The sequence below is a fragment of the Zootoca vivipara genome, chromosome 4 (assembly GCF_963506605.1).
Source record: "Zootoca vivipara chromosome 4, rZooViv1.1, whole genome shotgun sequence".
Taxonomy (NCBI): Eukaryota; Metazoa; Chordata; class Lepidosauria; order Squamata; family Lacertidae; genus Zootoca; species Zootoca vivipara.
In genome coordinates this window covers 63203046-63226542 of record NC_083279.1, presented here as the reverse complement: position 1 = coordinate 63226542, position 23497 = coordinate 63203046, and the positions used below count along the sequence as shown (strand labels likewise).

The 23497-nt window shown below is 40.9% G+C and overlaps 1 protein-coding gene across 5 annotated transcripts in view; it reads right to left on the bottom strand.

The window, feature by feature from the left end:
• Window positions 1-23497, bottom strand: part of LOC118085160 (myelin protein zero-like protein 1) — a 32848-nt gene that overhangs the window by 4251 nt on the left and 5100 nt on the right. The window contains exons 2-5 of one of the 5 annotated variants that reach the window (XR_009557489.1): window positions 8693-8853; window positions 8172-8385; window positions 6736-6868; window positions 2877-5285 (exon numbers count right to left, since the gene is read on the bottom strand). Coding sequence is in view for 4 of the 5 variants with exons in the window: in XM_060273660.1 (XP_060129643.1) it covers window positions 2643-2982; window positions 6736-6868; window positions 8172-8385; window positions 8693-8853 (848 nt within the window). In the remaining variant the exon portion in view is untranslated. Of the gene's footprint in view, window positions 1-2499; window positions 5286-6735; window positions 6869-8171; window positions 8386-8692; window positions 8854-23497 lie in introns of those variants that run through there. The other 4 variants (XM_060273663.1, XM_060273661.1, XM_060273660.1 and 1 more) reach the window with 4 other exon arrangements.

Here is a 23497-nt window from a genome sequence, read left to right as displayed (position 1 = left end):
CAAGTATCAGAAAAAAGGAATCAGATGTGTGGCTTAGAAATTAGAAATAGAAAGTTTTACATCTGAAATTGCGTCTGCCTATCAGAGGAGAAGCACAGGTTAATAAAGTCAGGTACAAAAGCACTCTTTGGAATAGGACACAAGAGGGATACAGTCTTCTTTCTAATTTATCAGTTATACATATGGGATAACTTAGATAACCAGCCAGTTATGTATTAGATATAGAAATAAGAAAACATTGACAATTATCACATTCAAAATGAGCAAACACTGCACAGCCAAACAACAGAGAGGAATGAGATCCACTAGGACATTTGGTACCAGACAGACATGCACAGTTGTGAGAAATAGATGACATCTCAAATGAATTCACTGGTAAGGACAAGAGTGAAAGCAAACCCAATGAGCAATCAGCCAGCCTCAAGATGCAGTGAGCCAAACAAGACAACTCTGATGCATGCTGTTTGAAACACAACCTCAGGCAACAAACTTCCTGCTTTCACAACCATTACATTAACTTCAGGATTTAAAATACTGTACGTAGGAAGGAAATAGCAAACTGGTAGACTAGACAGATAGACTGGATAGTATATTTTGCCCTGTTTCTAAAGTAAACCATTATAATGAAATGTTAATGTCTCCCTCCTTTCCTCCACTACTTAAAAGAAAGAAAGAAAGAAAGAAAGAAAGAAAGAAAGAAAGAAAGAAAGAAAGAAAGAAAGAACCTCTCATCTTCTCAACAATGTAAATATCCCATTCCTATAGAGAAGCTGAAAACCAAGAGTACCTCCTGGAAACAGGACACTCCTCTTACAGCAGCCTTCTAATTTTGCTCCAATATACCGGTTTTAAAAAATATTCCACAATACCACAACTGTGCTTTCAGTAAGAAAAGAAGCAGATGTCTGCATATAAAAGTCAACTCACTCTGGTATATTTAAAAATGGCGCCACAACAAAAGCATTTCCATCTATCTCCATGTTCCCCAGACATTATCTACTAGTCCCACACACATTAATAAATAAGGCATGTGAACCTTTGTATATTCCTGTTTAGGCTAGAATAAAAGTAAGTGTTTCCACTTGCCAGATTTTGTTTATTGTGGCTCCTGTCATATCCATATTACAGTAACATTAGAAATAGCTTGTAAGATGCATGGCTATGTGCAAGTTTCATGTGCACACAACCTCCCCAGATAAGACTATTGAAATGCATGTCTTCATGGGGCTATTGACTTTGTAAGAGTCTACACAATAATGTTTTTGTTTTGTTTTAAAGTTTGTAAGAAGCAGGCCTACAGCATTCAAAATCCTATGCTTCCCCTATTGTAGATAGATGGCAAAAACAGTCTCTGAACCAGAACTAACTTCACCCAACAGCCAAGACTTGCTTGTCCTGGAAGCAACAAGGAAACACCAGTGGCTTCTATCAATATTGTTGCACCTTTCAAAGAGCACCTAATACCACCAGCTTCAACCAAGTGCAGAGGATCGCCAGGAATGAACTATGCCTTAAGAAGTTCTCTTTATTATAGGGGTGGAAAACCTGCGGCCTTCCAGATGTTCGACTCCAAATGCCATCACTCCCAGCATACACAGCTAATAGTCAAGAATGATGGGAGCTGGAGTCCCAACAACATCTGGTGGGTTGCAGGCTCCTTACCCTGCTTTATTAAACTGAAATGTTAATTTGTATAGTAATGTCTCAAACTAGCAGAAGGAAAGGTCTATACTGTATTGTCATCTAGCCATTTCATTTTCATAGTTTTATAAATATTTTATAAAAACCTATCTTTTCAATATATTTTTTTTAACAAAATCCTTTCCTGCTGAAGCCTCTCAGCCTCACCACAGAAGCTCTATTCTGATACCTGTAGCTTTCAACATATTTTGACGGACAAAGATGTTCAAGTTGATACAATTTGGAGAGCTAGTCGTTTCCATTATCTAGTTTCCATTTTCCCACCCAACACTTCACATCAAATAACTGAATACAAAAGAAAGGAAATCTGGCTATTTCCTTCCTCATCTTTGTCAACATTAACTAATATATCCCTGCTCTCAAAATGTCTGTTTTTCACCTATGTTTCCATGGAATCTGCTATAGGGTTTTTTTAATGGTTTGGTTGATTTCATCTGTTTTATTGATACATTTATTATGTACAGAGCTTTCTCATAAAGCAGTCTATATGTTAAAAAAACAGAAAGGAAAAGAAAGCAGTATTCATTTCCTGTTGGGCAATACTCTATCTAGAATGAGTATTTCCAAGTGGGGAGCAAAGGTCTGATGTATATGTTTACCTGACACTTTGTGGGGACAAGGAGATATGCAGAACAATGAAGCAAAGGGGCTAAAATATTATTAGCTCTGATAAATGGTAATTGGAAAAGTCCAGGAACAATAAATACTCAGCCCTGCTTCCTAGTGAAAACCTATATCACAAAGAAAGACAATTCACTCAACCTAACACAGATCAATTCATGTGAGTCAGATGCTAGGATATTGTGCCACAATAATTACTTTCACTCCAACAACTGTTTACTTACAAAGACTAGCCCTATTGAATCTTTTAACTATCCTGAAAGTACTGAAGCTGTCAAATACAGAAAACAAATGACTGCAGAAAAGTACATCCTACATCATCAAAAATGAATCATAGAATTGTAGAGTTGGAAGGGACCCCACCAAGGGTCCTCTAGTCCAACTGCCTGCAGTGCAGGAATCTCAACACGTGGTCCCCCATCCAATTTGAAACCATCCCGGACAATCATGTCTATCTTTGCTCCAAGTCTCCCTCCCCTCAACAAGAATACCACCTTTCCCATCACTGAAGGTCTCCAAGTTAAGAGTTCCCAAAGCATCATGATGCCATTTACCTGGTGTGATCGGATGGGCACGCTGTTTACCAGACCCTCTGTGTCGGAGGGGGACTTCCGTGGAGCCTGCTTAACTGGAGACACCAAGCTCTCAGAGGTACTGCAGCTGACGAGGTGGCAGAGCAGAGTTTGCAGGACAATGTTCAAGAGGCAAACAAAAAAACAAAACAAAAACAAAGGCAAGTGATGGCAAGATGACGTGGCAGCTTATGCCAAAGTAAAGGGTGAACTCGGTGAACAACACAACATACATCCTCTCCCTAGTTCTGGCTCAGTACCATCACTCCTAAACCTCCTCTTCTCTCTGATGTACATCCAACCCAGCCTTGGGATGGAAGAAAGCAGCCCCAAGAGAGGCCAGCAGCTTCCACAAGAACCAGTTTCTTGCTAACAGGGTCACACGGATGACCCTGCCTCAGGATCTAGGGAAGTAGTTCCTTGCTGTCTGCCTGAGAAATCAGAATTCACTTACACATAAATGTACAGTTGAAGATGGATTCCTTTCTAACTAGGCGGAAAATTGTTGCTTTTCTAGTGACTGCACCCTATCTTGCAAGTGCCACAACAGAACAGGTGCTCAGCAATGACATGCCCTCAAATGGTTATGGGACTCTGTCCCCAAGGAGGCTTGCCTGGTGACCACTGTATTATATTTTAGCTGTCCAGTTAAGACATTTGCATTCTCTTGGGCATATTAATAGTTTGTATTTTCAGTGTTGAAGGGATGCAGTATTTTAGGCCACTGGAACTGAAATTTTACACTGCTGTTTTGATTTAGATTTCTCCTGTTCGTTTATTTTGTTTTACTGTATATTTTATGTCTGTTGGCTCTTTTAATGTGCATTACAAACCACTCTGGAATAAATATTATTAAGGGCAGTATATAAATGCCTTAAACAATGTCTTCACAGTAGCTGAGGTCAAAGAATAGATCAGGCATCCCCAAACTGTGGCCCTCCAGATGTTTTGGCCTACAACTCCCATGATCCCTAGCTAACAGTACCAGTGGTCAGGGATGATGGGAATTGTAGTCCAAAACATCTGGAGGGCCGAAGTTTGGGGATGCCTGGAATAGATCCTGATCACCAAATTTTTCAGTCCAATCATTTTAATAAATAGAATGCCTGCAGCAAAGAAAGCATCCACCGACTGGAATACTATCTGCTAATATATTGATACTACCATGTACAAAGCTTTGGAAACTTGGGGAACATCTATTTAGAAAGGGCTTGAGGTACTGATATGTCAGCTATGTCCTTGAACTGATGCGCTCTCACTTCTGCTTAAAAACAAACTAGGAATCATTTCAAAATTAATTAAACTGAACATTGACTAAGCATCTCAATAATTCCTAACACGCATGCTCACAGACACCTGAGGACCAAACAATACTGTTGTGTATCTGTATGTAAGTTGGTACAAGGTCTATTCTAGATGAGTGGCTGATACCGAAGATGTGGGAGCAAAACGCGTGTTGTGTTCCACCAACAAGCAGGGAATAATTTGGAGAGGGAAGAAATCACTGGGCAGGAAAAGGGTTAAGCTTCCTTCCTCATCCCTCTGAGAATGGCTTTTCCTATTTAAAAAGCAGCCATGGGGGCAATGTGTATAGGACCTAACTTGGCCTAGGAGGAATACTCACCACCCTTTCAATCGTTTTGTGTTCTTTACACAACACACATACAGCATATACAGGCAGACATGGATCATGACAACGTGACAATGACATTAAGCAGAATGCAGTTCCCTGGAAACCATTATTTTCTCTTATCCAACGGGAATATTTAAACATTTAGAAAAGTAGACACAAGATATGCAGCAGTACATAGGGAAATATAGTACTGAGAAAAAAAGGCATTTCAGTACCAGTAAATGGGCTTCCATTCTTACTGGGATTGAATCACAGCACACAAGGTGGCCAAGGGACTAAAAAAAATGTCTGGAGTATATCCCAAGAATTCATGTAACCTGGATCTAAAAATAACACTGAGTTAAAGGTCTTTGCATGGAAAATCCAGTTATTTACTGAATTATTTTCTCCTCTCACAGTGTACAGAGTCCAGATCCCCCACACTCATTCATGCACATGAGCTTGCTGGCAAGAGATGGAATACAGATTCTGAAGGTAATGAGCATTGCCGTCACAACCGAAGAAATGAGACAACAAAACTCAAGCAGTAGATGAGATGTGCTGCCCCTTCACCAACAGTCTACAAAACAGAATTTCAGCACAAGTGATGGAGATATGTTAGCCGGGTAGTCAGCAAAGGAGGCAGAAATGTGTACACGCACACACACGAAGTACCAAAGAGCAACCACCAATGTGATTAGTTACCATGGTATATAGTGGGACCGGAAGAGGAGACCCAGCCCTGTTACATTCCCAATCTTGCGTCTATATCAGGATCTCTGTAAGCAGAGGAAGGTAAGAGCAGGATCCGATCCCAGCACACCAAAGCAGGAAGGAAAAAACCAAAATGTCAGAATAAGAACAGAAGTTGTGACACTGCCATGCAAGGGTTTCCACCACCACCCAAATCAATCCATTATAATGCTGGTGTTAGTTTCATCTAGAAATTAGACCCCGCAAAATTATGTGGCCCTGCTCAGCAATTACAGCACAAACACACCCTGCCACTTAGTAATCAGTAGGAACACAGAGCTGGTGCAGTCAGTGAAAGCAATGTTATCAATTTCTACATTGCTGGGGGTTGATTTTAGTTGTAGAAGATAATGCAAATATATTACTGTTCCAAATCCAGCACCTTTAAGTAGCTTTCAGCAATAACACACTGGGCAGGGAGTTAAATACCCACATTGAGCTTTGGGGTCCTTTAGTGCAGATCAGTGTAAACTGTCTTTAAAGTGGTTACTGAAAGAGCACATGCAGAAAGGAAACTGTGCTTTCCACACTGAGCTTACACAGCACATTTCACTGCACTTGCTCAATCTTACCACTGACTCCTACTGCAACCCCTCTCTAAAATCTCCAGCTGAAAAGAAGGTATAGTGGGATCAGTTGCCAATTAAACACACCCATTAGAAACTAGACTTTTGAAGGCTTTGTTCGTAGCATTCATTGGATCTACAAAAAGCAGGAAAGAGTTGGGCAGTGGAATGACAATCCCCACAGAACAAGTGTGCTCAGGTTTTTGTGTACAAGGGCTGCATTTCTGTTGGAGTTAAGTGGTAAAGCAAACAAGATAAAAGTCCCACCACCTCAAAGGATCCCACCAACAAAACATTTCATGGCATTCTAAAAGCTCCAGATTAAAGCTCTAGATTCTACCTTAAAAATACTTTCCAACAGAAGTTATTCAATGCAAATTAAAAAGGTACCTTAAGTGCAAAAAAAGGGGGAAAGGAAAAAAAGGAAGTCATGCAGATGGTGAAGCCAGTGAAGATAGTAGAGGAACTGTTTTCCCAAAGCTAGGTTTGGAAACCTCTGGCAAGCAGACTGTTGTAAAAGGAGCCACATTCCAAACTCAGAAATAGAGTTGTACAATCCAAGATGTAAAGAGTTGTCCACTCTTTATCTTGCACTTCATCCTGAGCTGCAAGAGCCCCTTTATTTTTGGAAGACAAGAGTGTAGGGCTGCCTCTTTGGGCAGCTTTATGCTGCATGCTTCCCTTCCAACATGTAGAAGGATATCTAGTAGGACTTACACACCCTGAAAGGTGTATGCACAATGAAGTCAACAATTAATAGTTTGGGACTAGAGGAATGTGTCCCAGTGGCCACAGTCAATTTAGTACTATGAACAAAACATGTATGATTGATTCCTGTTGCAGGTTCAGCTACCCCAGCCTTAATAAAAAACAACAACACCTAAATAAATGAACAAGGGGAGCATCTTACCCAGAGTAATGATTTTTAGAATTCTTCTTTCTGCATGCGACACACACAATAAGAACGATGAGCAAAACTAAGCCCAGAACTCCACCAATGGATGCCCCTGCTACTAGAGTAATGGGAAACACAGGCAAGTTACCTGAGGAGAGAAGAGAAGTTTCAGTCCAGTCTGCTTTCAATATCAATATATCATTTGCGTTGGTTTTTATATGCATAAGTTAAGGGTGCATCTGTCTCAGTAATGGCATGTTCCTTGGACTTTTTATATCCCAAACCTCAAGTAAAACTCATGAGCATAATCTGTGGTGTTAAGTTCATTAGATTTCGGTAGCATTTTTACAACATACCAAGTACAATTAATCTCTCATTTAGCCCATCAGTAGCCCCATGGGAAAGATGAGGCTGAACAATAAGTGGATTTCCCCTGAAGGCCAATTTTCACTACAAAATTTTGTAGTCTGCTATGCATACCAGCATACAAAAACACACAAACCTCCTGCTGAGTGTAAAAGGCTAAGAGCTAATGCTTAAAATGCTCAGAATAGCCAATCAGGAAATAATTGCCCCATGCTTCCAAGCATTTTCATGAAGAACTTGCCATGTTTTAGATGTACACACATCACATTTGAGAAGCTGCCTCAACACCACAATCAAGAGTCAGTTCATACCTTAATCACAAACTAGTAACTGTTGACTCTTGGCAAGACTGCACTTCAGAGTATTGGAGCAAAGAGATACAACTATACTAAGACTCAGGATTCAAAGAAGAACAAAAACGAACCTGGCACATCTAAGAAACATACATACACACACACACACACACACACACACACACACACACACAACGTATATACTCATGCCTAACTATGGAAACGAACCACTGCTATCTCTATGAACTGCTGAGAACACCTTATTCTCTAGCTGTGAATGCCTTTTGTTTAAAAGAAGTTATTTTAGTGGTCTATTGAACATTTTTTCATTCTGAAATCCACCCAGATCTAGTCTATTTCAAATCACTCTTTAGTTATACCCTTGGGCTACATTATCTCTTCTATCTCTATCCACAAACAACTTCAACTGTAAAATAAGCATAGGTGACTTAATCCTATCAATAGACTATAATATAAACCAAACTTTTCTTATAAATTTGTAGCACCTTCCAAACTGTTTACCAGACAGCCAAGGCTGGCTCTGAGAAGCAAATTAACACCATAATTCCAAAACCTAACTACATACAGGATTTTTACCGTAGTTCTTTTAAAACAGTTCAATTATTTCACAGAAACACTCTGAATAAAATACAAGTTATGCAAGAACAGCCAAAATAATACTTCTGTATGTGATGGGTTTTTGTAGAGTACTTTAATCAAATATTTCACAAAAGCATTCTATCAACCATCATTACTAGCACTCACAAGATACAAATCCAGAGACGGTGGTACCTTTTTCCACAACTCTGACTTTGATTTCACTAGGTGTGACAACTATATCTGGAGGGTTCTTGACATCGCAGATGAAAGTTCCATTGTCCCGGAACTGCATGTTGGATATACTGATAGATGCATCTTTCTTGTTAAGGTCACCCGCCCAGTTGCTTCTGTCCTTAAATTGTGTATCCTTCCCAGGATATGATTTGCCATTGGAATAATAGAAGAACTGTAATCGGGAACACAAAACAGGATGCAGTGTTAAAATCCTAGTTTACCCCACAAAGGGAGGTCTGGGAGTATCTACAATTGCTCAGGGTGAGACCTTATTCTGACTCACTTGCCCCAATTTCCAGCTGCTGTTACAGGATCACTTTTGGACCTATTATGAAGTATTGTGGAGCGAGCACATATGTACTTTACCATCAATAAAAGTGAGCAGGAGCAGACAGGTATGAAATAGCAGGGAAATGTTTAATCTGCTTTGTCACAGGCTCTTGTTCAATTCTCATCTTACTTCAAGCATCATCTCTTACCGACACAGTAGTAGTTGATCCCTCTGGTTGAAAGCTCCAGGTTACAGTAGCGGCACTGCTGATCACCTCTGAGGATGAAAAGCTGCACGGAAGCTTCGTTTCTGTCCCATTCTCCACAGAGAGTTCTGCTGGTGTGTATACTTCCACAGCTGAAACCTGGGCTGTCAAAAACACCACAAAAATAAGAAATGCAGGATGAAATGATAGCATTACACAAGAGAGCTAGATGAACAGCTACATTGGAAACATTATAGCCCAGAATAAATGGCCCATCAAATTGAGTCACACTTAGTCCATTTGCTCTGGAAACATCCAGCGTTATTTCTGCTTTTGTGTGAGAACGGTCACCATATAAACTTCATCCTGAATGCAATGCATACTCTACGAACTTGATCACTGAATATTTACCCAATTGTTGAGTGTTGGTCAAGGGCAACTAACAACAGCTCATCTAAGTAGCAGTTCTAGTAAAAGACTGGTAAGTTAAAATGTCCTCCAATGACTGAAGAATGGGTAGAAAGTTCTTGTGTATTGTTTGCCTATCCATCCTTTGGCAAAGGAGGAATTATTATTTGAACTTGGGTAAGGTTTTGTACCTTTGTAAAGTCCTATTTTGCTCAATAAAATCCAGACTTTCTCCACCAGTGCTCTGTGTTTGCTTCAAGGATCCTTTAAAAGGAAGCCTTTTGCCTTTGGCAAAACACCATCCAAGCCCTAAAGTCAGTTCACACAAACCTGGTGAACTCCATACCACATCTACCGAAATCCTGGCAAGTTCACTACCAGAATACACATGATGCACCATGTAATTACAATAAAGAAATATGAACTAAACTCATATGCAAGCTGTAGACAGTCACAACAATGAGTTGTTCTCCAAAAGTAAGTAGTAGTCCTTGTGGCTAAACTGTGACTCTCCAAAAGTTGCTAGACTATAGCTTCCACTTTACTTGACCACTGGTGATGCTGGCTATGGCTGATGGAAACTGTAACCCAGACACATCTGGAAGATCACAGTATAGCCTGCCTGCCTGCCTGCCCCAGCTTTCCATACCTGTTCTGAAGCGTATACAGTGGTACCTCGGTTTAAGTACACAATTGGTTCCGGAAGTCTGTACTTAACCTGTAGCATACCGGTACTTAACATGAAGCGAACTTTCCCATTGAAAGTAATGGAAAGTGGATTAATCCATTCCAGACGGTCCACGGAGTACTTAAATGGAAGCGTACTTAACCTGAAGCGAACTTTCCCATTGAAAGTAATGGAAAGTGGATTAATCCATTCCAGACGGGTCCGCGGAGTACTTAAACTGAAAGTACTCAAACCTAAGCGTAATTAAACCAAGGTATGACTGTATTTAATTTGCTGCCAACATTGTTCTCAAATGTTTTCTTTCTGCCTTCACTGGAAAGTCTAACATGTCCTTAAGAGTTTCTACAGCTCACAAAAGTGGGATGGTTTTGCATTAATCCTGGCAGGAGCACATTGATAGCAGCTGTTTCATGGCCAAAGACAAGGTTATTTCATATGCTGCACTATCAATGCTATCCTTCATAGGCTGTGCTAAAGATTCCAGATTCCTGACAGTCCAACTCTGTTTTAACACAAAAAAACATAAAAAATTAAACAGGCAAATGTGTTTACTGAATGGACAGAAGAGAAAGAGAATCCTTGGGAAGGCTTCTGTGTGCTACACAGTTTGTCAAGGCTCCCCGTGAATTACACCTCAAGACTTACAACTTGTGAAAAGCCATTCAGCTGCTTGTTGGGAACAAGAATAAAAATTGGGAGGTTTCCCAAGCTCAACCCACACCAGGTGTAGCTAGCAAGCAAACAAACCAGCAGGGATTGATGGAACATAGCACTACCAAAACAGGAAATAGAACATTCTCGCAATGGGGAAATGCCTTGCCACTTCCACATTCACTGCACTGCCTTCACGTCCAGCATGTGGTATAATACTGTAGAGCAAAATACCACTTAGGCAAGACACTCACCATTACAACCATTGTGCAAGCAATGTCTCCCACCTCACTGCATCTGTGCTACGATACTCAGTTAAATGTTTAAATGTGCTTAAGAAAACCCACTCACGTTTCTATGATGCAAGTAATCAAGATTTATGGAATCCTGCATTTATAGAAACCTGCCATGATATTATAGGCTTTCACCTATAAAGCCTCAGGACTCCAATGCCTTAAGGAGGACTCCCCTGCTCAGCGCCTGGAGGCCCCAGTCCTGCCACTCACCACCTGGCCCAGGGCGGGGCCAAGGCCTATAAGAACTGCTGCTGCTGCTGCTGCCAGCCAGGAGGACTCCCCTGCTCAGTGCCTGGAGGCCCCAGTCCTGTCACTCACCACCTGGCCCAGGGCGGGGCCTGATGGGCTTTATAACGGACTGTTGCCGCTGCTGCTGGGCAGAAAGGGCTCCATTTTGTTTTGTTTTGTTTAAATTCCTGTTATTTTTTACCTATGTTATTTTAAACTGTATTAAGGATGTATTCTTAGTTTTAGATTTTGATTTATGTCGAAATTGTTTTCTATTCGGTTGTGTATTTTTTGATGTGGTTTATGTATTGTTTGTGACTTTTGTAATTGTGCTATTGCTGTATTGTTTTGATATTCGACTGGAAGCCGCCCAGAGTGGCTGGGGAGACTCAGCCAGATGGGCGGGGTACAAATAAATTATTATTATTATTATTATTATTATTATTATTATTATTATTATTATTAAGGACTACCTCTTCCCACACAAGCCAACCCACAACTCACATTCAACATCTGAAGCCTTTCTCTATTTTCCCCCACCCAAGAAAGATGTGGAGGGTGGCAACATGAGAACAAGCCTTCTCAGTGGTGGCTCCATTTCTGGAATGCTCTTCCTAGGAATGCATGCCTAGCACCATCACTGTGTGTTTCAAGAGACCAGGCAAAAACATTATTTACCCCTGCTTTTTGCTCTTTATTTGATGGGTACTTGGGTATGTTTGTGCCCCTTTTTTGGATATACTTGGACCTATAGACATCAAGGGAGTTAAATGTGTGTTAAAGGAGCAAAATGGGATTGCATCTGTCTTCACTGCAGCAGTTTTTGAGCAAGCCCCTGTGTCTTAAAAAGCTCTCCTGGGATGGTGCCTGAGGTGCAGAGACAGAAGATGACAGACAATATTCAAAGCCTCAAAAACAACTCAAATGTGAAATTGCTGGCCTATAAAAATTATGTATGCTATCTCTAAGATCCATCTCCATACCTAAGGAATGGAAAGTGGCCAATTGGATGTCTCTCTTTTTTTTTAATGGATCCAGAGGAGAGCTGAGAAATTACAGGGAGTTACACTAATGCCTGTTCCAATAAAATTACTAGAAAGCATTATTAAAGATAAAAGTACAAAAAGTACATAAGAATGAGACTTCTTGAATAATAAGCATGACTACTGTAAGGGTGTTTTCTGTGTATTACATAGCTCTTCAGTGGTCCTCATATGGACCACTTAAGCATATGGCAAGCATATGGACAGGAGCAATGTAGTACACGTTGTGTCAGACTTTGAAGGACTCCTGAAGGAGGTTAAAGAACAAGAATCAGAGAATCAGAATAAATTACCACAATTCAGGAATGAACGAAGTGGGGGTCTCTGCAAGGATCAGTATTGGGACCGCTGCTATTTAATTTATTCGTGAATGACCTGAATTATGGGGTAAGCAGTTGCTTACCCCAAAAGTTGCTAACGTTCAAAGTGGTTAAAACAAAAAGGAGATTCTGAGGTCTAAAAGGGTCACTCAAAGCTTGGTGAACGGGCACTAAAATGCCAAATATGATTCGCTGTAAGCAAATGTAAAGTGATGCACATAGGGGCAACTCATCCTCCCCCTCCCAAAGAAAAGTCACATGTACACTAATGGGGTCTGAATTGGCTAGGAAGGACCTTAGGTTCATGTTGGATAGCTTGATGAAGCCGTCAACCCATTTTGCAACTCTGAAAAATTCCATGTTAACAACCATTAGGAAATGGTCTGAAAATAAAATTGCCCAAATGATGATGCCATTTAGAAACCTCTGGGGCACCTGCACTTAAATCTTTCACTTACAGTTCTGCTCACCACAACTCAAAAGAGTGTGGAAAGTTTTAGAAAAGAGCACCAAAACTGACCACGTGGCTGAAATAATGCCCCTAAGAGGAAAGGTTAAAACATTTGGGGCTTTTAAGGTAGAAATGCAACACTAAGAGGGGACATGATAGAGGTCACAAAGCGACCTGTTTTGAAGAAGGATCCTGAGGGTATAGTACAGAGTCCCTGCATCCATGAATTAATGCAAAGACAGCTGCTGATGTATTTCCACCCCTATAGGCCCAGAAGCATAACTTGGTGTTGGCAAAACCTATCAGGCATTGGAGTCCTTCCATGACACCTGGAGCACCAATCGTGCACATGCACGGCTCAGCACTTCAGCACCTGTCCACGAAAGGAATCCTCTGGTATTTGCAGCAGAAAAAGTAACTGCTGCTGCTAGAGGGGATGGAAAGCGGTCCTCAAAGCAGTTCCCAGGCCAAGAGCAGTGCAGGCACCCTGCCTAGCCCTCCTGTCCAGACAAGTTCACGTGCTTCTTGGATTTTATTTCTGTGTGTGTGTGTGCACGCACGCACGCACGCACGCGCCAATATAGCTCCTTGCCAAGAGCACAAGGGACCCTAGGTATGCCTTTGCATAGGCCCTGGGAATCAAACAGTCTTTTTCTGTGCTTATCCTTCTCACAATAGCCACAAGTAAGCTGAGAAATAGACTTGTGCATCTACATGTCCCCACTGAGTTTACTGGTTGAGCACAACCAGTACTGTTTGCATTCTGTTACAGTGGAACCTTGGTTTTCCAGCATCTCAGAAGCCAAACAATTCAGAACCCAAACGCCAAAAACCCGGAAGTAACTGCTTGCATTTTCGAACGCGCCTCAGAAACCGAACAGCTTTTGAGGAGTGTTCCTCAATTTTTTCAGTGGATTTTGCTGACCGCCCATTGATCCTCGGTTTTCAAACATTTCAGAAGTCAAACGGCCTTCCGGAACAGGTTACGTTTGAAAACTGAAGTTCCACTGTATCACATTGTCCTTCTCCGAGTTTTGTTACCCAAGAATATTATACAAGGAGAATTCATAACTGCTATTTAATTGCCAAGAGATCCAGACTAAAAGGCTATGGGTGGAAAGAGATACCGTACCGTATTAGCCTACCCACACGGTTTGCCATCAAGCAGCTTTCTTGGAAGCCTTGCGATTGTGGTCCACCAACTAGCACAAAGATGATGAAAATGCAGCTGTGCTTAATTTATCATCCATCACTACTATGCAGACTAGAGCTCTGCAGGCTCCGAGAAGTTGTAGGATCTCAGAGTAAATTGCATTTGGAAATGCAATTTACTCTGAGTAGCTAAAAGAACAAGTTAATCTGAAGAATTAAAAGGCTCTTTTAAAACATTCACTTAAAGAGAGCTGATTTGGCTACAAAGAATGAGCTGGAGGGATGCTCAAGACAATCGCCTGTCCAAGTTGGACATCGACCAAGGAAGATTGCAACACAAGACAGCTTCTCCAAAAGCACATATTTGCAAGCAGACAGTTCTCAGCAGTGTAAGCTAGTAAAGAAAATGCATCAAATCCTGAGACAGACTTAATACTGTGGTGATTAGGAAAAGGTAACAACCAGTAGGCAACACAGCTCCCACCTGAATAATTGATATTTCATTATTACACATGCCAGTTATCCTCAGCATAGCATACTAAAGTGGAAAGAAAGTCAAACTAATGTCTTCTTTCCACAGCATTCTTGATTCTTCATTAAAGACTTTTAAATCCTCCTTTCGTTTCTCATTTTGTCTAAAACAGAAACCGCTAAGCTGTCAGACTGCAGCTGACATTGTCAAGTAAAATAGTTGCAGTGTTTCCTTATGTGTTCCTGGAACTATCAAGAATTTGCAAAGTAAGGTGGCTTACAGTATGTTCTTCCATTGGTTAATTATGGATGACAATCAGTCCTGTTAACCTGGTTTCTAAATGTGATTATGATCATATTGAGAAGGTCTTAAGCCTGCTCCTAAATGAAGACAGGGGAAATATGTGTGTTTAATCCCTGTCCCTCAGAATAAGATAGTAGTTTGCAGTTTGTTTCTGTAGGAAAAAAAATCACAATAGAAATTTTATTTTATTAGATTAACTGCATCATTCTCCAAAGGAGCCAAGAAATGTTATAAATTCTGTGTAACAACTAGGAAAAGCAGTTCACATTGAAAGGAATTATCTTATATAATTAGTTAATGGTTTCCACATGGTTTCCAGCATCTGAACTTTTCTATAAGAGCTGGTTTATGGATAGAAATGAGTCATGACCAGACTTCCTGAAAACATCTACAACCTTTTTAGTCAAAGAACAATTCTTCTGTATTTGATTACATGAAATTATTCTGTATTTGATTACGTAACACAGAATTTACTTCTACTTAAAGGGATGCTAATGAAGTCAAACAGGAGAAACCTTATAGACTTTCCATAGTTACAGCTGATGCATAGTGCTGAGTCTCTCCATAGATTATCCAACGTTTGGATTAAATAAGCATCCAGTTTTAATTTTTAAGACTCGACTCTGGAAGCCATGGATCAATATAGAACTGGGGGATCAGGAGTTCAGGGCATGGCCCCCTTCTCACTACCACTCCAAAATTAATACAGAGAGTGGAAAATCCATTCTTGACTAGTAAATGGTGTACAGAAAAACTGCTCCCCCAATTTCTCCGCTGATCCCACTCAGCTACAACCAGATGTTCTGCAAGGCAGGAGGAGGTATGCTAGACTGCAAAGGCTGGGAACAAGCCAGTTTGTAAAGGCTTATAGGTGTTTATATTAACAGTTGTCCTTTTATGTAAAGAACAGATTCTGATTAAAGTCCCTAGCGTAACATGGTCATAGTTTAATTTTAATCATTTTTTCCCTTGCTAAAACAGAGCAGCCTGAAAGTTGTCTGCTTGGTGTCAATGTTTTCACTGCATCACAAAGTGTTGTATCTATGTAAAATGTTAATTTAGATGAAGTTTGGCCATCTTATGGCTACAAAAATCCTGTGGGAAGCAGATTTTCAAATAGAAATGCCTAATGAAAAATGGAACGAGCTTTGGGGGGCAGGGGAAACCTCTGAGACCAGTCTTAGCTCAATTGAGAGAAATATAATTGAAGCTCCTACTTAGGTGGCATCTTTCTCCTTTGCAAATATCCTATATGATACCAGGTGTACCACCTCCCTGTTGAAGGAAACGTAGGGAGACTGGCTCCTTCATACATGTGTGGTGGTTTTGCAAAGCTGTTTGATACTTTGAGACCTCAATTTTTAAAGAACTTTGTTTAATAAATAAAATCGAGTTACAATCTTCTCCTCAGCTTCCTTTGCTTGAAATAATGGGTCTACTCCACCAATTGCCCATAGAGTGCTTTTAAAAATTTCTCCTTGCAGCGGCATGTATGGATATTAAGAAGAAGTATAGCAAGATCTAAAACCTACCGGTACTAAGCTGATGGACCTCAAGTTTACAACATTTAAGACTTCTTTTATATATTAAATGTGAACTTTTGATAAAACAATGCATACTTTCATATAAGACACCAAAAACTGTAATGAAATGATCATATGCACATAAGCTACTAGCATATCATTTTAAAAGTTGTTGTTTCTTTTTACTAGCCTATGGGGACACTGACCCCTTCATGGATCAATGCCTTGTCGTGGCGAAGGGGCTTGAATAACTCAGAGAAGCTATGAGCTATGCCATGCAGGGCCACCCAAGATGGACAGGTCATAGTGGAGAGTTTTGACTAAACGTGATCCACCTGGAGAAGGAACTGGCAAGCCACTCCAGTATCCCTGCCAAGAAAACTCTATGGACAAAGACAACAGGCATATAAAAGTTATGACGCTGGAAGATGAGCCCCTCAGGTCGGAAGGCGTCCAACATGCTACTGAGGAAGAGCGGAGGACAAGTACAAGTAGATTCAGAGCTGATGAAGCGGCTGGGCCAAAGCCGAAAGGACGCTCAGTTGCGGATATGCCTGGAAGCGAAAGGAAAGTCCGATGCTGTAAAGAAAAATATTGCATAGGAACCTGGAATGTAAGAACCATGAATAGAGGTAAGCTGGATGTGGTCAAAAATGAGATGACAAGAATAAATATCGACATCCTGGGCATCAGTGAACTAAAATGGAAGGGAATGGGTGAATTCAGTTCGGGTGACTATCATATCTACTACTGTGGGCAAGAATCCTGTAGAAGAAATGGAGTGGCCCTCATAGTCAACAAAAGAGTGGCAAAAGCTGTAATGGGATGCAATCTCAAAAATGACAGAATGATCTCGATACGAATCCAAGGCAGACCTTTTAACATCACAGTAATCCAAGTTTATGCACCAACTACCGGTGCTGAAGAAAGTGAAATTGACCAATTCTATGAAGACCTACAACACCTTCTAGAAATGACACCAAAGAAGGATGTTCTTCTCATTACAGGGGATTGGAATGCTAAAGTAGGGAATCAAGAGATAAAAGGAACAACTGGCAAGTTTGGCCTTGGAGTTCAAAATGAAGCAGGGCAAAGGCTAATAGAGTTCTGTCAAGAGAACAAGCTGGTCATCACAAACACTCTCTTCCAACAACACAAGAGACGACTCTACACATGGATATCACCAAATGGGCAGCATCGAAATCAGATTGATTATATTCTCTGCAGCCAAAGATGGAGAAGCTCTATACAGTCAGCAAAAACAAGACCTGGAGCTGACTGTAACTCAGATCATCAGCTTCTTATAGCAAAATTCCAGCTTAAACTGAAGAAAGTAGGAAAAACCACTGGGCCAGTAAGATACAATCTGAATCAAATCCCTTATGAATACACAGTGGAAGTGAGGAACAGGTTTAAGGATTTAGATTTGGTGGACAGAGTGCCTGAAGAACTATGGATGGAGGCTCGTAACATTATACAGGAGGCAGCAACGAAAACCATCCCAAGGAAAAGGAAATGCAAGAAGGCAAAATGGCTGTCCAACGAGGCCTTACGAATAGCGGAGAAGAGAAGGCAAGCAAAATGCAAGGGAGATAGGGAAAGATACAGGAAACTGAATGCAGATTTCCAAAAAACAGCAAGGAGAGATAAGAGGGTCTTCTTAAATGAGCAATGCAAAGAAATAGAGGAAAACAATAGAATGGGGAAAACCAGAGATCTGTTCAAGAAAATTGGAGATATGAAAGGAACATTTCGAACAAAGATTACCATAATCAAGGACAAAAGTGGTAAGGACCTAACAGAAGCAGAAGACATCAAGAAGAGGTGGCAAGAATACACAGAGGAATTATACCAGAAAGATATGGAGGTCTCGTACACCCCAGGTAGTGTGGTTGCTGACCTTGAGCCAGACATCTTGGAGAGTGAAGTCAAATGGGCCTTAGAAAGCACTGCTAATAACAAAGCCAGTGGAAGTGATGATATTCCAGCTGAACTATTAAAAATTTTAAAAGATGATGCTGTTAAGGTGCTACACCCAATATGCCAGCAAGTTTGGAAAACTCAGCAATGGCCAGAGGATTGGAGAAGATCAGTCTACATCCCAATTCCAAAGAAGGGCAGTGCCAAAGAATGCTCCAACTACCGCACAATTGCGCTCATTTCACACGCTAGCAAGGTTATGCTTAAAATTCTACAAGGCAGGCTTAGGCAGTATGTGGACCGAGAACTCCCAGAAGTGCAAGCTGGATTTCGAAAGGGCAGAGGAACCAGAGACCAAATAGCAAACATGCGCTGGATTATGGAGAAAGCTAGAGAGTTCCAGAAAAACGTCTACTTCTGCTTCATTGACTATGCAAAAGCCTTTGACTGTGTCGACCACAGCAAACTATGGCAAGTTCTTAAAGAAATGGGAGTGCCTGATCACCTCATCTGTCTCCTGAGAAATCTCTATGTGGGACAAGAAGCTACAGTTAGAACTTGATATGGAACAACTGATTGGTTCAAAATTGGGAAAGGAGTACGACAAGGTTGTATATTGTCTCCCTGCTTATTTAACTTATATGCAGAATTCATCATGCGAAAGGCTGGACTAGATGAATCCCAAGCAGGAATTAAGATTGCCGGAAGAAATATCAACAACCTCAGATATGCAGATGACACAACCTTGATGACAGAAAGTGAGGAGGAATTAAAGAAGCTTTTAATGAGGGTGAAAGAGGAGAGCGCAAAATATGGTCTGAAGCTCAACATCAAAAAAACCAAGATCATGGCCACTGGTCCCATCCCAGTAGTGATGTATGGAAGTGAGAGCTGGACCATAAAGAAGGCTGATCGCCGAAGAATTGATGCTTTTGAATTATGGTGCTGGAGGAGACTCTTGAGAGTCCCATGGACTGCTAGAAGATCAAACCTATCAATTCTTAAGGAAATCAGCCCTGAGTGCTCCCTGGAAGGACAGATCGTGAAGCTGAGGCTCCAATACTTTGGCCACCTCATGAGAAGAGAAGAATCCTTGGAAAAGACCCTGATGTTGGGAAAGATTGAGGGCACTAGGAGAAGGGGACGACAGAGGACAAGATGGTTGGACAGTGTTCTCGAAGCTACGAACATGAGTTTGACCAAACTACGGGAGGCAGTGCAAGACAGGAGTGCCTGGCGTGCTCTGGTCCATGGGGTCACGAAGAGTCGGACACGACTAAACGACTAAACAACAACAACAACAACAACAAATGGGGACACTGAAGAAAATTATTTAGAATCTCTGTTTAGAATTTCCGTTAAGCCAGAACAGCAATTCAGATAATAACACGACAAATTCTCAAGTTGCCATTAGAATAATAAATTGCAAAAATTAATAGGTAAATAAATAAATAAATCTGTTTAGACGAGCCAATGGCAGCTGGTGCCCACTTGGCCTGGTAGTGCTAATAGGCCACAGGTCATGGCCAGGTTGTCCTAGTTTTCTCCCTATCCTTGTTGTTGTTGTTGTTGTTGTTGTTGTTTAGTCGTGTCCGACTCTTCGTGACCCCATGGACCATAGTACTCCCTATCCTACTCCCTTGCAAACATACTGTAGACACTTAAGCTTTGCTTTTTATTATTTATTTATTTATTTATTTAGTCCCAACTGGAAACGTCTCACTTTGGTACCAAAGGAATCTCTGCTGCCAGAGTAGGAGACTGACGGAAGAAAAGTTTATGTGGCTTCCACCTGTCCTGGTTCTCTCCCTATCCTCCTCCTTTGCAAAACAAAACAAAAAAACAAAAACCAGTGGATACTTAAACACTGTAGTCTTATTAATACATAGCCCCTAAGTATCTTACCTTGGTTCAGAACGGGCCCTTGCTGTCACAATTTCTAGGGTGCATCTATGGCATGATTAGAGTATATAACTTAGAAGTAATAAGAAGCAATAAGTATGTAAATGACTGCAGCCTGAATTGGTTAGTCTTAAAGGTGTCACACTGGACTGTTAAAAATGAACCCCATATATTTCCAGACCTTATGGAGAAATATTATTCCTCTGCCCCCTGCAGCTCAGAGATTAAACATTTCCAGACTTCTAAAAACTGAAGGTTAATCCAAACTGAAACAAACTTCAACTCTTCCACATCTCAGTTTATTTATTGATTTGGTGTACAGTGGTATCTTGGTTGTCGAACATAATCCATTCTAGAAGACCTTTAAACTTCCGAAATGTTCAACAACTAAGGCGCAATGGGTGGTCAGCAAATTCCATTCAGAAAACGGAGAAACACACCTCGGAAGCCATTTCACTTCCAAGGCGTGTTCGAAAGCGGAAGCATTCACTTCCGGGTTTTTGACATTCAGAAACCAAAACATTCGGCTTCGGAAACGTTTGACCTGGTCCCCACCCCCCACCCCACACACATCCTACAGGAGATGAAAGTATCTGACATGGCTAAGAAGCAGCTGGTGTCAGAGGTTGTGCTCTGCAAAGGCCTTGACACAATCTTGCAGTAGGATATGCTTGGCAGAATCCCAGACTGCATTCCGTGGCCAAACACCTGAATATGTTCTGTTATGTTGCAACATTTAAAAGTACCATTCCAACAGCAAGCCCTAAGGATACTTAAAGTTTGTTTTGTAATCCTGTCAAATGCAGAAACTGTGCTTACATTTCCACCTTTGAATCTTGGATCCAAAAGATTTGCAGCAGTGTGAATTGGAGGTAACAAAATTGCACTGCTCTATACTGTCTCCCACTCCCAGTCCTTTGAGGACTAGTCAAGAGGTCAGAAACCGATCCATCAACCATGCCAACAAATTAAAGGCCACAAGCAAAGAAGGCATTCAATCCCCCTTCCTTCTCTTGAGGCAACAGCGGTGCCCTCCAAGAGGCAGGGATGCATCTTGCTCTTTCATTTGAGTGTTGTACTTTCAATGTACAACTCAGGACTTGCCTCCATATACGGGAATTGTAACAATCTGAAACTGTACATTGTCTTGAATTGTCTTTCTGCTATGCAGCTTTAGAAATCATTTTGAGGGATTAATTATATGAACAGCTTGTCTCAAACATTTGTTCATCATTCTGAAAGAAAGTGTTTTATAAACAAACAACACAATACAATACAATCCTACAGGGGAAAACAGGAAAAAAGCATTTCCCTCCTAAATTTTCCAGTTTTTTTCTTGGCTTCACATCTGCTTTTTCATTTCTACATCTTTTCTCAAGAAAGTGGAATAAAATGCAGGGAAATTAAGTAGATTAGGACCTAGGGAACAGGGTTAAAAATCACCATTCAGTCGTGAAGCTCACCATGTGACCTTGGGCCAGTTACCATCTCTCAGCCTAAGCTACCTCACATAGGAGACTTATGAATGCCACCTTGAATCTCTTGGAATGCACACGCCCATATCCAACCTGCTGTCCCTGATTTTGAATTGGAGGAGGAGGAGATATGAAATCATGAAAAAGCCTGAACAAAAAGAATAAAGAATCTGGGACACAACCAGAATATTCATACCTAAAAACTTTGCATAGCAAATCCAGTGTGTGTGGCTGCCTGCTGGGACAGGCTTGCCTGGGATGGAGTATGCAGGCAGGTTGTAACCCATGCTCCCATATTATATGTGGGCTCTGCACACTGCATTCTCATCTGAACCATCCCCTGCAGCTTTCTGTAATAGCATTTTAAATTTGCCAAAGTGTTTTATATTCTTTTATCCTCACATCAACCCTGTAAAGTAGGTCACAGTACAATTTTAGCAGAACAGCAAACAAAACAGCAGTGCCATCTTAAAGGCTAAAAATTGTATTATGGCATAAGCTTTCTTGGGCTAGAGTTCACTTAATTGGATGCATCATTCTTTGTAATACATTAAGTTTATGCAATAATCAAGGCTGGGTTAAAGTGGTTGTGAACCTGATGCTCACAATCTCCAAAACAGGGGCCTCTTCTAGAAACGAACAACTGATATTACAAAATAACTCATGCTATCTTCTAACAAATTTATTTATGGCATAAGGTTTGGTGGAGTACAAAAAAATGCCCTGAGCATGTGCAGTATTACAACCCTCAGCAAAATGTAAGAAAAACATTTTGTATAACCTGATAAGCAGAAAGCAAACATGGAGACCTATGGCCACAACTTCCTCACCACTGTGGGCAAACGAACTTGCAGAAAGTGTCTGGGTGGGGCTGGAGGAGATGCACTGACTGCAACCTCCTCCAAACTTTCCAAACAAGCTTGCAGAAGAGGGGTTTTTAACTGAGCAAATCACCACCTTACACTGCAATCCTAACCTTCTCTACTTAGAACCAAGACCTATTGAATTCAGTGGGGCACTTCCAAGTAAGTGGGGTTTGGATTGCACCTTTAGGAAGGGAGTGAAAGCTGTGTTGAACAAATGAGACATCTCCTTCAAACTTTCTGACAGCAATCTCATGGGCTTATAAAATGGAAAGGCAGATGGGACATTAAGCAAGTAGACATTTTCTACAACTTCATGCTACCAACTTTCCAAAAGCCTTCGGGAGCAAATACACTTGCGGAACAGGAAAATAAGTATGGCATTGGACTGCATCCACAATAATGGCCAAGCACATGAAGGGAAGGCATGTGGGGGTATTGGGTATTAATTTTCCTTCACCAGCTACCCCACTCCCAACAGTCCATCAAGTGCAGGGGTACCTACCACAGTTCAGCATTTATTCTGTTCTTCTCTCTGTGTATTAGCAGATACTTAATTAAGGACACATCATGGAAGATCTCCCTGTCTTTAATTCGGCTTTGTCGATATGTTAGTTAACTGTCATGCAGCCGGGTAGGAAAAGTCAAGATACTTACAACATTAGAACACTTTGTGATTAGTCTAAAGCTGCTTCAGATTTTGATCAAAAGATAATTGGCAAGCCACTCAGGTTGCAGATTAGAGATTCTCTTAAGAATATTCCCTTGTGAAATTATTTCTCATAACACAACCAAGAATTACAGATAATGGGTACAAAAGGGATATAGAATTACTGTTGCCACCACTTATTCAGGGACACGCAGGCCAATACTTTCCGTTACGAAACAACAAAACTGCTAAAAGGAGTAAACAACAATAAATTGCAATTCAATGTCTGTTTCAGAGTTCATATGGCTTCTATAAAAAAAGCCTATGCAAAGTCCATAGACAACAATTATAGGGACACAGAGCTAGATAAACAAAGTACACATACAGACAGCAATAGTCCATGCTAAGACATTTTCTCAATTACACAGCAAATACTGTGCATATGTGTGTAAAATACTAAAGAA